Raw genomic sequence first — 14,650 nt, forward strand, 5'->3', positions numbered from 1 at the left:
TGATGTAGAAGAGGAAGCGGCACGTTGTCTACCTCTGGAGTTGGCGGACTTGTTTAGAAGCCACATCGAGGATGAAGATTTCGTTGGATTTTAGTTACCGGACATTTGGAGTGACACGGATGGTTTTGATAAACTTTTTTGTATGTTATTTATGATATAATTATTGGAAAAACTCTTAATATGTTATGTTAAGATACCAGGCACGTTTTCAGTTGTGTCAGGTAACAGGTAAGCACAGCGTTCAGCCTGTTGGTGCCTCTGTTCTATTTTCATTTTAAATTGTTCATTTAAATTTTAGATGACATGTCTGTTCTTGGTGTTGGATTTTATCAAATAAATTTCCCCCAAAATTCAACTTATACTCCAGTACAACATGCATATGTTTTTAATTTTCGTTTTTATGGATTTTATGGGTGTTGCGACTTGTACTCCGGAGCGACGTGTAGTCAGGAAAATAAACACCATGGGAATTTCCAGTCACCATACCACTCAGAAGGTTCTGTGTACTAGAGATGAATGTGCTGTGGTCTGAAATGTGCATATGAACCCACGAACAAAACCAGAAGACCCCGTGAAGATGCTGGCTGAGGCTGGAATGAGTGTGTCATGTGAAATGAGCACTGTACTTTACCAAAATGGGTTGAAAGGTCACTCTGCCAAAAGGTCAAAAGAAACATCAAAAAGCCAGATGACAGTTTGCAAATGCACACACGGACAAAGACCTTCATTTTTGAACATACTTCATTTTGAGAGATGAACCAAGCATTTTGAGCCACAGACTGGCTTTTTGTGTTTTGCTATTTGTAGAATTTGTTTCGAGAAATGCACTTGCTGTTTTGCAAATTTCACAATTGAGTCAGGAAATGTATCAAAGCGAATGGCAAAAAAATTACCGTAATTTCCGGCCTATAAGCCGCAACTTTTTTTTACACGTTTCAACCTTGCGGCTTTTGCGGTGATACGGCTAATTTGTGCATTTTTTTTCTAACTGCCGCAAGGGGACACTCGAGCGGAAAAGGTAAGAGTGAAACCGGTGGAATATATGTGCCGAGGAAGTTACTTTTACCGGTATGTTTTTTTTAACCAGCCGTGTTAGCTCCGCGGTAGCATTAGCACCACGCTAGCATTAGCATCATGCGAGCGTGTTGCTGCTGTGTTACTGCTGCGTCTCACTGAGTTAGGTATGTTTTTTTTTTTTAACCGGCCCTGTCAGTGCTGTGCTACCGTGTTGCTAATGTGTAGCTGCCACAGCTGTTTTTTGTTGTTGTTTTTTTTACCTGCCCTGTTGCTGTGTTAAGCTAAGATAAAGTATTAAAACTTTGAAAATTCTGTCTGTGTACCGTCTTTCTATGTAAATATTGTGTTTTAATGTGGGCATTTGCGGCTTTTACACAGGTGCGGCGTATGTATGTACCAAATGGTATTTTCTTCACAAATCTACTGGGTGAGGCTTATAACCAGGTGCGCTCTGTAGGCCGGCAATGACGTTACATATATATGGAATGTTTGTACAAATTAAGCAACAACAGGAAAAGATGAAGAGAGAAGGATAGACTATTTACCCATGAAGGTGAAAGAGGAAAAGCCTGACTGACCTTGCTTGGAATGGGGAACTTGGTTTGATCCGCTTTTCCAGGGGTGTGAATGGCTGTGAGAGGGGGTGGCCAGGAGTGAGTCATCTCCTAAATTCAAACATGCACAGTAGACAAACACTCATTAAGTGCATTTGACAAATCTAGATGATCTCATTTACATGTGGACCAAACAGAGAGAAGTACAAATCAGTATAAACGGTGACAGTTCTCACTAACAGTTTGCAAATGTGACAACAGGGATTTATTTGTACAAGCACTTGGATGCAGGGGTAGCATTCAGTTATGATTTTTGTAAACTCGCACATCCGACTGAACTGTATTAAAACTCCCATTATAAAGTGAGAAGTGCATTGGGATTTGGCGGCGCACTCAGGAATCTGAGCATGAACTAAGTGCGGAGTGTTCAGTGTCCAAAATAAAAGCTGACTCCAGCTGGTTGCATTAAAAGCTAAACGCCGGCAGAGCTGCAGCGTCGTGATTTAATTACTAATCACGGTCTCTCAGTACAATCAATTCCAGCCTCAATATGTGGGAGCTTTAACTAGTTAACAGAATAAACATCGGATGTGCCTTTGTGAGTGCGCGTGTGTGTCTGTTAGTTCTTCAGCGCTATTGAATCTCCAAAGCACAACAGTGCAAAGGAAGTTGATACCTATATTGAAAATTCTGCTCTCACAGCAAAGTAAAACATCTTTACGAGGTATTTACACAAATGACGATAATGCCCGTATTTGAAGAGGGATTACACTAACAATATGTTTATTAAGGTAGTTAGAGCTTCCAGTGGTGTAGATGTGCAGTTTTGCAATATTGCATTTCTTTGGTATTCATCCCATTACATGTAGCTAAATGAGGTTATCAAAACAACAGAAAGACACAACTCTCAAATGAATGCCGTTTTGCATCATATAGACATCAGACATGATACTTTGCTGCCCCTGTGGTGTACACACCTTAGCATAACGGTGGCAATGTTGTGAAACAGAATTCATTGACGATGTCAAGAAGTAACTTAACTCTAGCAGCCCATAATGTTTCTTTAAAGCAGCGGGAACATACCCCTTTGAGCATTGTCGGGTTTTCTATCTCTATATGGAACTGACGCGTTTATGCTAGCGTAACAACTGTGTGATGGTTTGCAATATCCCTAAACCAATTTCTGTTAACCTGTCTATGGCATTTACCATTGCACGATAGAGGACTTATGCTATGTTTCCCTTAATGATGCTGTGTTAAAATGACTTAGACAGAACATTATGACGTACTGCTAGATTTAAGAACATTTTGCCTCGTTTAGAGAGGTGTTCGCAGTCTGCCGAACGAATCACTGCAATGTTAGGTAGGCCGAAAGTGGAGAAAAATGAAAAGACTGCTAGTGCCACAATAAATTATGCACACAAATATAAAATGCCATGTTCTCAGAATAATGAGGGCGTTGGTTTTAGAAATGGTCAGAATTGAATATTGATCGGAGTTCTTCAGGGTGTGCGGATTTGAATTGAAATGCAAAGGGTAACACTTCAATATGGAGTTAATCAAAAAAACTCATGAACGCAAATTGAAAAACTCACAAACGCTAAAAATAATTTTGATGAGTTAAGGCTAGGAATAACTGGATCTTTGAGCGGCTCTCACAGTTTGGGTTTGTGAAAGCATGGAGTCATGGCAGAAGTCCGGGTGTCTAAAAAAAATATTTAATTTCCTAAAGGGAAAACTAAACAAAGTCCTAGGACTAATAACCCTGACACGAACACTTAAATAAACCTATACTGGAAACAAAACATGACTCGTGACGAACACATGGCACAGACCAAGAATGACACTGACAGTACAAGGGCACTGACAGGGATATGGGTAATGGACCAACAAGAACCGAAAGAAACCAGGGAGCTAAACACAAACAGATGAACACTTGGACAAGAGACGAGTGGCTGGAGAGAGCTGATTGGCCGACACGAGTTAGAAGATTAACGAGAAACAATCGAATGAGCACAAAAGACATGGATCGGGAAAACATGAAACAAAGCCAGACAACTCAAGCCAAAACATAGAACATGAGTGGCCAGCGATTTAAACTTTTAAATGCTTATGTGCCAGACACAGGTCGCGATGTGAATGAAAGGTCTATACAGGATTAATGACGTCACGTCTCCATCAAGGACCTCCTCAGTGGAGTGGATGACTCACCAGATGAGTCATGTTTATGTTTGTGTGTGAGCAGCATTGTTTCATCTATTCCACTGGTTCTCAAACTTGTTCTCCCAAGTATCAACTCGAAAAACTTACTTACTATCCAGTGCCACCATTATGCTCATTTTAAAATATAGCAAGGCTAAATGGTCATCAAAAATGAGGTACAGTATATTTACATTATTGTAAATAATTGTAACATTGGGCACATTTTAAACATCAACACCTAGCTTAAATAATGGAGAAGTAGAAAGTAAGTTTCTTTCGGCTTGTCCCGTTAGGGGTCGCCACAGTGTGACATCTCAGATGGACGCACATTTTTGTTTGGCAAAATCTTTACGCCGGATGCCCTTCCTGATGCAAACCTTCTCAGGGAGTGGAGGCCCCAGTGGGATATGAACCCACAACCCCTGGTTTACCAAACCAATGTGCTAACCACTGAGCTACGGGGCCTCTAAACAGTGAGGAAGTAGAATCCACTTAAATGAATTGGGATGAATGGAGAACTGACTTGACTCAATACCTCCTAACTTTTTCAAAATTGTGTGTGAAATCAGTCCGAGTTGACTTGCAAGAAATAATCAATTGCTCACTTCAGTGTGGCGCGTTTTCCAGAGCTCTTAAAGTAGCTGCTGTTAAGCCTCTTCTAAAAAAAAGAGCTCACTGGACGCTTGTGTGTTAGTAAACTGTAGACATCTCTAATCTCCCTTTCTTAGGCAAGATTGCTGAGAAAGTTATTTTAATCAACTCAGGAATTTTATGAGTTTGAATGGACTTTTTTCAATCAGGTTTCCGAACTTATCACAGTTCAAAATCTGCTCTTATCAAAGTGCTAAAAATGATATAAGATTGAAAACTGACTCAGGAAAGGTGTCAAAACTTATCACAGTACAGAATCTGCTCTTATGGAAGTGCTAAATGATATTAGATTGAATACTGACTCAGGAAAGATGTCAATTTTAGTCTTGTTGAATCTCAATGTGATTTTTGATACGGTAGATCACGATATACTGCTAGACAGGTTTGAAACGTGGGTAGAACAAAATGGAGGAAGGGAGCTACTTTATAACCATTGGAAGAGCTCAATCTCAACAAATGGCATATGGGGTCCCTGAAGGGTCAATTCTTGGACTCCTCCCGTTCAGTCTGTATATGCTACCCTTGGGTAAAATTTTCCAGAACTTTAGTTTCGACTATGATAGCTATGCAGATGACACATATTATACATAGACGTGTCTCTGGATGATTATAGTTTGCTTTGCTTTTGCTTAAACTCTAAACTGAAAAAAAGTACCTGAATTAGTGTTGTAAAAGAATCAGTTCCAAGACCCGAAATTCAACAATATTATACTTAAAAGTTAAATACAACCAAATTATACTTAAAAAGTACTGTACTAGATTAACATTAACATGCATTATTATGTACAGTGTGAAGATTCAATTGAGTGATTCTTTCACATTCCACTAGAGGGAGCCCAATCACCACGGGGGTCACTCATTCTACACTGATAAACAGGGAGTACATCGTGTACATTGTATGAGTGTACACGACGTCAGATGTCTGATGCCTGATTGTGTTGCCAGGCAACTCTCTGACATGTGCACATTAGAGGAATGACTACGTTTCGACAGACAGCATTCCTGATTATGCGTCTACAAACTTGTATGTGTATTTTAATTATGTGTTTGCATCTATAAATATTATTGTGAGCGATTAACTCAGTCAGTCACAAATCCTCTCTCTCTCTCTCTCTCCTCTCTCTCTCTCTTCTCTCTCTCTCTCTCTCTCTCTCTCATCAAGCACACAAAGACTTACATCTCAAAGTGATTTTTGTCTTATTGTCATCTAGTCCCGTGAACATTTTTTTTCTGAATTCATTAAATTAAACCAAAAGCCTTCAGCTTTCACCGGATATTCTATCAGGCTGTCTCTTGCGGCTCAAACCCGTCTAGTATGTTGCTTCATTTGGTTAAAGGTAAAATACTGGCGACACACCAATATAACTGAGGGCATATTTTGAGAAGTGATTTCCCAGTGGAACAACGAGGAAGAGGCACGTGCAAGTGGCATTCGAAGGAACATGAATGATGCGTATTCCGCTTTACGCTGGCAATATCTCTACTCAGTGCAGAAATGCTTACTATTATTATACTTTATTACAATTCATTACGGCCAGCAATGAATACAAATGGCATCATTCAGTGCACTTTTTTTACTTTAAAAATAAAATCTTTGGGGAAAAATTAAGGGTACATCTTTTATGCATCTGTTTTTATCACATTTGTCTTCATATCCGTGCATGAAAACAAGTACATTTTGTTGTGCGGATTTGATATTCGAAAATGATTTGTGCAAACCACAGCGTATGCAACCAGTGATTGGCCTGAGACGAGGCCAGGGTGTATCCCGTCTTTAGCTGTCAGTCAGCTGGGATGAACATGAACTTGTCTGTAACTGTATAGGGCAACAAAATAGATGGATAGATGCTCGCAACTGCATTGAAACGCACTAAAATCAATAACAGTTAAACGTTTGTGTTCCACAGCTTGCCTGAGCATAACTCATCATGGTTTTATTTTATTATATTTTGCAAGCAAAAATGTTTGATGATGAACATCCAAACATTTTTCGCAACCCTCCTTTCCTAACCTGTCATTCTTATGGATCTGTTGAATAAAGATGTGGATAACTTTAAATTATGTAGTCACTGAATTAAGGTTATTACTGTAATTTCGGGCCTACAAGCTGCAACTTTTTTCACACACTTTCAACCTTGCGGTTTATGCGGCTAATTTGTGCATTTTTTTCTAACGGCCGCAAGGGGACATTCGAGTGGAAAAAGTAAGAGTGACACCAGTGGAATATATATGCCGAGGAAGTGACTTTTACCGGTATGTATTTTTTTTTTTTAAACCGGCCCTGTTAGCACGTTGCTGCTGTGTTACTGCCGCGTCTCAGTGATTTAGGTATGTTTTTTTTTTTTAACCAGCTCTGTTAGCGCTGTGCTACCGTCTTGCTACTGTGTAGCTGCCGTGGCTGTTTTTTTTTTTTTTTTTTAAACCAGCCCAGTTCGTGCTACCGTGTTGTTGCTATGTTAAGCTAAGCTAAGGTATTAAAACTTTGAAAATTCTTTCTGTGTACCGGCTTTCTTTGTAAATATCACGTGTTTCAATGTGGGCACTTGCGGCTTTTACACAGGTGCGGCGTATGTATGTAGCAAATGGTATTTCCTCTACAAATGTACTGGGTGAGCCTTATAATCAGGTGCGCTCCGTAGGCCGGAAATTACCGTAGATTCCCGTTTTTTTCTCCGTTAACTATTTGATGTGCGACATTACATATACAAAAAAATACACTGAAAATAGTCGGTGTTGTTTGAGTTGAATGACAATTCATCTCTTGATTTTCCCATTTCCTATTTTCCTATTATGAGCTGCTCAATTCAATAGCAGTAAGTGTATGATTCACATTGTGCACTTGATCTTTCCACTTGACACGGCTAAAAACTACAAATTGAATTCAATAGCGCATCAATTTTATTGGCAAAGCTTTTCATGCAGCTCACAGCACACCGATCCGTCACACAGGCCGTTGACTGGCATATTGATTTGTGAGAGGTGAATGACGGAGGGCAGAAAGCGATGAACAGGCACACAAAGAGAACATCGAGGGAGAGGATGGACACAGTTCTAGTGATGGCTGACAGAGGAAAGTGAGCGATAAGTTCATATCACATTATGTGATGTGCTGTCTTTGATAGCTTCAACTATTCTGCTCGCTGAAAAGATGAAAACACTTTGGGAAAAGGCAAGCAAACAGAAAATAAATGAGGGTGCTGAGTGTTTGTGATGAAATTATTCCACATAATTCTTATGGCATGTAGCTGGGAAACAAGGGTAGAAAGAACGAGAGAATTCTCCATTACGCAACTGTGGAAAAGTGTATTAATTCTCAACACAAGTCAACAGAACTATTGTACGTATTCCCTGTTTTTATCTTCCTCTCCATCCCGTCCTTCCTGGCTACATTCTGTCTAGCCCCAGATGGGGAAAATAAAAATAAAAACATTGTCAAGGAAACTTAAAACAGCTGATGCTCATTGCTATTATTGTGTGTGTGTGTGTGTATGTGTGTGTGTGTGTGTGTGTGTGCGTTCAACATACCCGCAAGATCTCTTCTACACAGCTGGAGTCATTTGGAAGGTTGACCTGCAGAAACCAAAAGGAGGACAAAAAAAAAAAAAAAGCTGTCAGTATTAATAGAAAACATTTGTGACAAGCATAACATGGTTTGAGTTACGTGAAACAAAAGGAAAATCTGTTGAAGAATACAAATGCAAAACTTCATACTCTCCCATTCATTTTTTTTTTTATATATTTAAGATATTTTCTATGTGGAACCTTGAGATCCCATCCCAGTTGAGAAGGTCAGCTATGTGAACCGCTGCGCAATTAAGCCCCAATTTGACAGGCCTCTAATGTTTAGTGTTAACTCGCTTATTCATAATCACTTCACATGAGTTCTTATAATTCCCCCCCCCCCCACCCCCCACCCCCCAACGTCTTTTCATGCTGCCTTTCCTATAAATACTTCTGATTGCCGTCCCTGACAGCATGGCGGCCTGGGAGTGTGAATGTTTATCTCTCTATGGGTCTATGATTGACTGCCGACCAGTCCAGGGTATCCTCCGGCTGTTTTTTTTTTTTTTTTTGTTTGTTTTTTTAATTCCCAAAGTCAGCCAGAATAGCTTTCAGCTCCCTGTAGCCCAGAGCAGGATCAATGTTATAGAAAAAAGATGGATTGATGGGTGGATGCCGTCTGATTAGCTGCGGCGGATCTTACAGTTATGTGCAGAATGACAATGTATTAAAAAATACTTATTATCTTCATGTTACAATTCAACTATCGTAATTCCCGGGCTACAAGCCGTGACTTTTTTGAGCGCTTTCAAATGTGCAGTTTATGCGGTGATGCGGCTTTAGCGTTAGCGTAGCACTAACGTTAGCGCACCTGGTTATAAGCCTCAGTACACAGAAAGAGTTTAACGCTAGCATTAATGCAACACTAGTGTTAGCGCACCTGGTTATAAGCCTCCGCTGCTAAAAAATTTCTATAGAATATTTCTAAAGAATTTCTAAAGAACTATAGAACTTTAGGACCCAAGTCCTATAGAATTTCTATAAAAAATTCTATTGTTCTGTAGAAATTCTATAGAAAATCACAACCAAAGTTCTATAGAACAAGTTGTTCTGTACAAATTCTATTGATAGATTAGAGATAGATTTTATAGAATTTCTGTGGAAATTTTTTTTGCAGGGTCGGTACACAGAAAGACTTTAACTCTAGCGTTACGGTAACGCTAGCGCCGTGCTAGCTAAACTCTTTCTGTGTACCAAGGCTTATAACCAGATGTGCTCTGTTCGACCAAATATCTATGATTTATACTGTCAGAGTGGTATTAATCAAACAACGATTTATTTGATTTTTAGCTGTGATTTGCAGTGAAGAACTTCACAACATCATACGGAGAAATCAAAATCTCATAACATCACATCAGATGGATGAGTATTGATCCATTCCAATCTTCTCAGGTTTTAAATATTTAACCTGGCTTTCAACAGAACCTTTGATCAGATATCGTTGCGGTCTTTGCTCCAAGTCAATTATATTTTGTGCAGTCTTGTCACACCACGATAAGCAATAGTAATGCCAAGACTACAAAGTGACTGCCAGTACTTTATCCATTTTGAAAGGTGGCACGACGAACCAAATTCTCGAGTTTTAGCTACGGTCAAAACAAAATCCAAGTAAACCACGAAAAGTCCCCCGTAAAAATGAAAGCACGAGCCAAACAAATGGATTTCTTGGAACAGCTGCACTTTGCTGTGTCAGTTCAGCCAAAGCGCATGTTGTACTTCTACTATTATTCGAAACAAATCATTATTGTCTCTGCTGGATACGCACACTGCATTGTTAGCTAAATGCACCCCGCGCAAGTATAAATGGCACTGCCAAATGAGTGTTTCCAAAAAGCATTTGAAAACAAAATAAAACAGTGTGATGGACTCGTTCTTGGCTTGGCGCTCCCAGACAGGCTCAATAAAGAAGGAGTGAGGGATAAAGGAGCAGCTGGAGGAGAGGAGAGCAAATCCCTCCATAACCATAACGCCCGTCGCACAACATCACTAACGGCACCAACACGAGCATCAGGAAACATTTAGTACCCGTGATAATGACGATGAGATCATCTTCATCCTGAATTACAGCAAAAATAAAACTACAAGGGACACTGGCATATGCTACGTAACAAAAAAGGACTTCACCAATGAAAGTGAAACAATATATTATCAGGCATTCGTTAACGATGAGGTAAGGCCATAAACACAGCAAATTAGAGCAGATATATGTCAAGAGAAACAGGCTCACTATTTAACGCGCATTATGGGACCCCACTCCATATATTGGAAAATGTGAGTTTATAAAGAACTATTTACACAGAATTAAACAATTAAATGTAAAAAATCTAAACTGTGGATTCAGCTACAGTTCCATTTACAGGCAGCCTGTGTGTTAATAACGTCTTCTGCTGGGCCAATGGCTTCTTCGTTAAGTCCATATTTTTTTTATTTTGAAACACCTTCCTAAATCATCTCTCTCTCTCTCTTCTCTCTCTCTCTCTCTCTTCTCTCTCTCTCTCTCTCTTCTCTTCTCTCGCTCTCTCTCTCTCTCTCTTCTCTCTCTCTCTCTCTCTCTCTCTCTCTCTCTCTCTCTCTCTCTCCTCTCTCTCTCTCTCTCCTCTCTCTCTCTCTCTCTCTCTCTCTCTATATATATATATATATATACACACACACCATTATGGTCATCCTAGGTGGTCATAATTAGCAGGGTTAGCCAATCACAGGGGACACTGAGACAAACAGTCGCATTCACAATCACACCTCAGGCAATTTAGAGTCTTCATTTATTGCATGTTTTGGGATGTGGGAGGAAATTGAATAATCGCTTACTAAAAGGTGTAGATTTTGGGGGGACACACAATATATACATAATGATAATATACAGTGATGCCACAGTTCTCGACCACAATCCGTTCCAGAAAACGGTTCGAGAAGTGATTTGTTCGAAAACCAAATTGATGTTTCCCATTACAATCAATGGAAAAAGAATTAATGCGTTCCAAGCCTAAAGCCAAGCATTTTTTTGACTTTTCCTGATAATAAACTGAATAGTAGGAATACATGTATAGTTTGAATACTTTATATAATAAAATAATTTCAGAAATTTGTTTTTTGCTTAAAATGTATGCTTTAGTAGTAGAGTACGCTAGGCCGGGAGTGCATCGCCATATCTGTTGCGACTCGGCTCCCAGCTTTGTAAACTTTTTTTTTTTTTATTATTAACAAAAGTGCAGAATAATTTTAAGCAAGCAACTTGCCTTCTTTGGACCTATGATTGGGGGTTAATACGGTAGTCGTCGATAAGAAGAAAAACAACAATCACTACCGGGACACGTCTGTGTACAAAGGCTGCATTCTACAAAATAAAAGTGCGCTGGTTGCGTCGCGCGGGTTATCTCATTTGCGGGTTTTTTTCGGGGGGCATTCGAATTGACAATGACAAAACGCGTCGTGGGTGGGTCAACTGCTTGCGCCCCGCGCATTATGTTATTTTGTTTTTTTTTTTTGGGGGGGGCAATTGAATAGGCAATAACAAAACGCGTCATGGGTGGGTCAGCTGCTTGTGCCGCGCGCATTATGTTATTTCAATTTTTTTTGGGCAGCGTGGGAATTCACAATGAAGCACGTCGTGGGTCAGCGGCGCCGGGCAATATGTTGTTTCCGTCTTTTGTGGGGGCATTCGAGTACCGATTTTCATTCGAAAACAGAAGCAAAAAAATCTAAAAATTTTCGTTCGAAAACTGCTTTGTTCGTAAACTGGGACGTTCGAGAACCAAGGGCTTACTGTATATCAATTACACCATATAGCGTTAAACTAACGTAAACCTCACGTGAGACTGCTCGTGTTTTCCGTCTGTACATCTTTATCAGGAGTATATTGCTACGGCTACCAGTGTTTGCTCTTTGTTTCCAGATGGCCATACGCACCTTCTGACGGGATGGCATTCCGAATGTATTGTCATAAAAGAAACCCCACTCACACAAAAGCTCCAAACAACCAGCTGAAATAGATTTTAATGGTAATCTGAGCGTTGCAATACGTGTGTTTATAACTGTTTGAGAAATGCTTGGAGTATAGTGCAAAACTTTTAAAAACCGTAAAAAAAAAAACAAAACAGATATGATATCCCTGCTGGAGAAGGGATGAAACTAAGAATAACAAGATTAAAAAAAAAAAAAAAAGTCATCGGTGAGTCGGGTGGAAAATATAACCAAGGCAATTACTGAGGCAGAAATCCTTTTCTGTCTGAAATAGCTGCTCAGATGATAGACGTCTACACACATAAACACACGAACAATGGCTCTCTCTCCCGCTTCCTCACCAGACTCACACACGCACACAGGCGGCCTTGGCGTTGAAGGACACAATTTTTTTTGTAGTTAAGTTTAAGGTAATGACAGTCAAGTCAACTCCGAATAACCCACGATGTCGTCGTCCTTTTTCTCAACGTGATTGTGCCAATGTGGAAAAATAAAATGAACGTGAAAAAAAAATCGTTGCGCAAACTCCAATCTCAGTCGATCAAAAATAGTTTCCACTTGTCGCTTAAAGTGGGATTGAAAAAGTCTCAGAGTTCCAGAATTGGCCAGTGTTGTTTACTGGCACTGATTTGCAATATAGGCTTAGGCTGGGGCATATTTACAAGAAAAGATACAAAATATACGCTACGACTAGATCCAAGCAACAGACATTCTCGTGCCTGCATGGTGGACATGTCGAATGTGGCAACAATGCAGGATCTGACTTTTATGTAATGGTGTTCACTGAAAGGGCCATTGACACAAAAAGCATGATTTTTAGTATTTTTTAATAATAAAAAAAAAGGCAGCTGGAATGGACCCATGCCTTTTTTCACCACACATGATTTTGACATATATGGGTTTTTGCAACTCCCACCATTAAAATCCTCTCGAGGGATTTGTTTTGGAGAAGAACCAGGTCTGCCGGCGGGCAATATGTTTTTTTCCGGCTTTTGTGGGGGCATTCGAGTACCGGTTTTCATTCGAAAACAGAAGCAAAAAAATCTCAAAATTTTCGTTTGAAAACTGCTTTGTTCGTAAACTGGGACATTCGAGAACCAAGGTCAGGAAGTGACGTTATTAGCAGACACCCACTAAACCGGCCTCGTGTGCTCATACCAGTTTTACCTGCGGGAAGGTAGCTCGTTGTTCCTTTGTGTGAGCCAAAATGGCGGCTCGTTGCATAGCGGGATATTGCTCGAACACTCGGGAGAAATGGATTCACTCGTCATACCTTTCCAAAAGACCTGGTTCGTCATGAAAAATTGATTGCACAGGTGCAAAAGGACGAGATATTCGTGGGTCCCAAACAACAGGTAGGTGTGTATAGAGCTACTAAAAAAAAATAAAAGTTGGGGGGGTGTAATCCTTCTCTCAGAATGGAACAAAAGATCCGCGCACAAATGTAAATGTGTCGATCTGCGTGTCACTCGCAGCTGAGTACGCTACTTACTGTCATATGTACTGTCGGGAGTCTGTTGTTAGTTAGAAGGAATCCGCATATCATCTAAATATGGCTTGAAATGATAGGGTAATATTGCCCCGGTCGCTTCACCTGATTGTGACATGTTCTCTTCTTCGAAGAGTTTCGGTGTCAAATGGGGCGTAGGAAAATTCAGAAAATCTCTCTTGTTCCTCTCCCATAGCAGGTGCCACTATGTGTTTTCAGTGGCAAATGTTCCAGTGTGACGTCTGCTGATGACGTCGCAGGCAATATGGCTGCCACTGACATTCTCTCCATTCATATTTATTTTTTCGTATAGACATTGAAGTGAATAATGTATTTTTTGTTATAACAACTATTTTAGAATATTTATAGACATGTCAGTGACCCTTTAAGAACCATACATAAAGTACACACCATAGTTTGGTCTGAAAGTGATTTGAGTTCAATTATGTCTGAAATACATCTTGAAAACAAGGCAATGAATTCGATCAATCATGATCTCAGTTGTTATGTAACTTTTATAAAGTGGAACTTTTTTGTTTAGTGTTTTGATTTGTAAAAAGGCGGCATGGTGGAGCAGGTGGCAAAGCATTGGCCTCAGTTCTGAGGACCCGGGTTTGATCCCGGCCCTGCCGCTGTGGAGTTTGCATGTTCTCCCCGTTCCTGCGTGGGTTTTCTCCCGGCACTCCGGATTCCTTCCACATCCCCAAAATATGCAACATTAATTGGACACTCTAAATTGCCCCTAGGTGTGATTGTGAGTGTGGCTGTTTTTTGTCTCTATGTGCCCTGCGATTGGCTGGCAACCAGTTCAGGGTGTACCCCGCCTCCTGCATCGTTGACAGCTGGGATAGGCTCCAGCACTCCCCGCGACCCTAGTGAGGATAAGCGGCAAAAAGGATGGATGATTTGTAAAATATATATATATATATATATATATATATATATGTTATGACCACTCCAATATATGTTGGTACCAGAGCAAAACTGTACGATTTGACATGCGACTCGCTAAAATCGGGTAAAGACACGACTTGACCTGCATGAAATTTAGTGGCAACTCGATTTGACTTGCGGCCACATCCGCTCCACAGTACTGGGGTTATGTTCTGGTTTGAATATTTTCTGTGATCCCAGATATTATGAACTGTATTCTCTGGGACGCCATTCTGAAAATGAAATAAATAATCAGACATTTGTCTTAGAAGTTTAAGGTTTT

The 14,650-nt window shown here is 40.1% G+C and overlaps 1 protein-coding gene across 3 annotated transcripts in view; it reads right to left on the reverse strand.

Moving 5' to 3' along the window:
* Window positions 1–14,650, reverse strand: part of aff2 (AF4/FMR2 family, member 2) — a 170,751-nt gene that overhangs the window by 67,316 nt on the left and 88,785 nt on the right. For all 3 annotated transcript variants that reach the window (XM_061834238.1, XM_061834236.1, XM_061834239.1), the window contains 2 exons: window positions 7,950–7,994; window positions 1,596–1,682 (listed from right to left, as the gene is read on the reverse strand). In XM_061834238.1, coding sequence (XP_061690222.1) covers window positions 1,596–1,682; window positions 7,950–7,994 — 132 coding nt within the window. The remainder of the gene's footprint in view (window positions 1–1,595; window positions 1,683–7,949; window positions 7,995–14,650) is intronic.

Source organism: Syngnathoides biaculeatus, chromosome 11, assembly GCF_019802595.1.
Source record: "Syngnathoides biaculeatus isolate LvHL_M chromosome 11, ASM1980259v1, whole genome shotgun sequence".
NCBI classification, from domain to species: domain Eukaryota; kingdom Metazoa; phylum Chordata; class Actinopteri; order Syngnathiformes; family Syngnathidae; genus Syngnathoides; species Syngnathoides biaculeatus.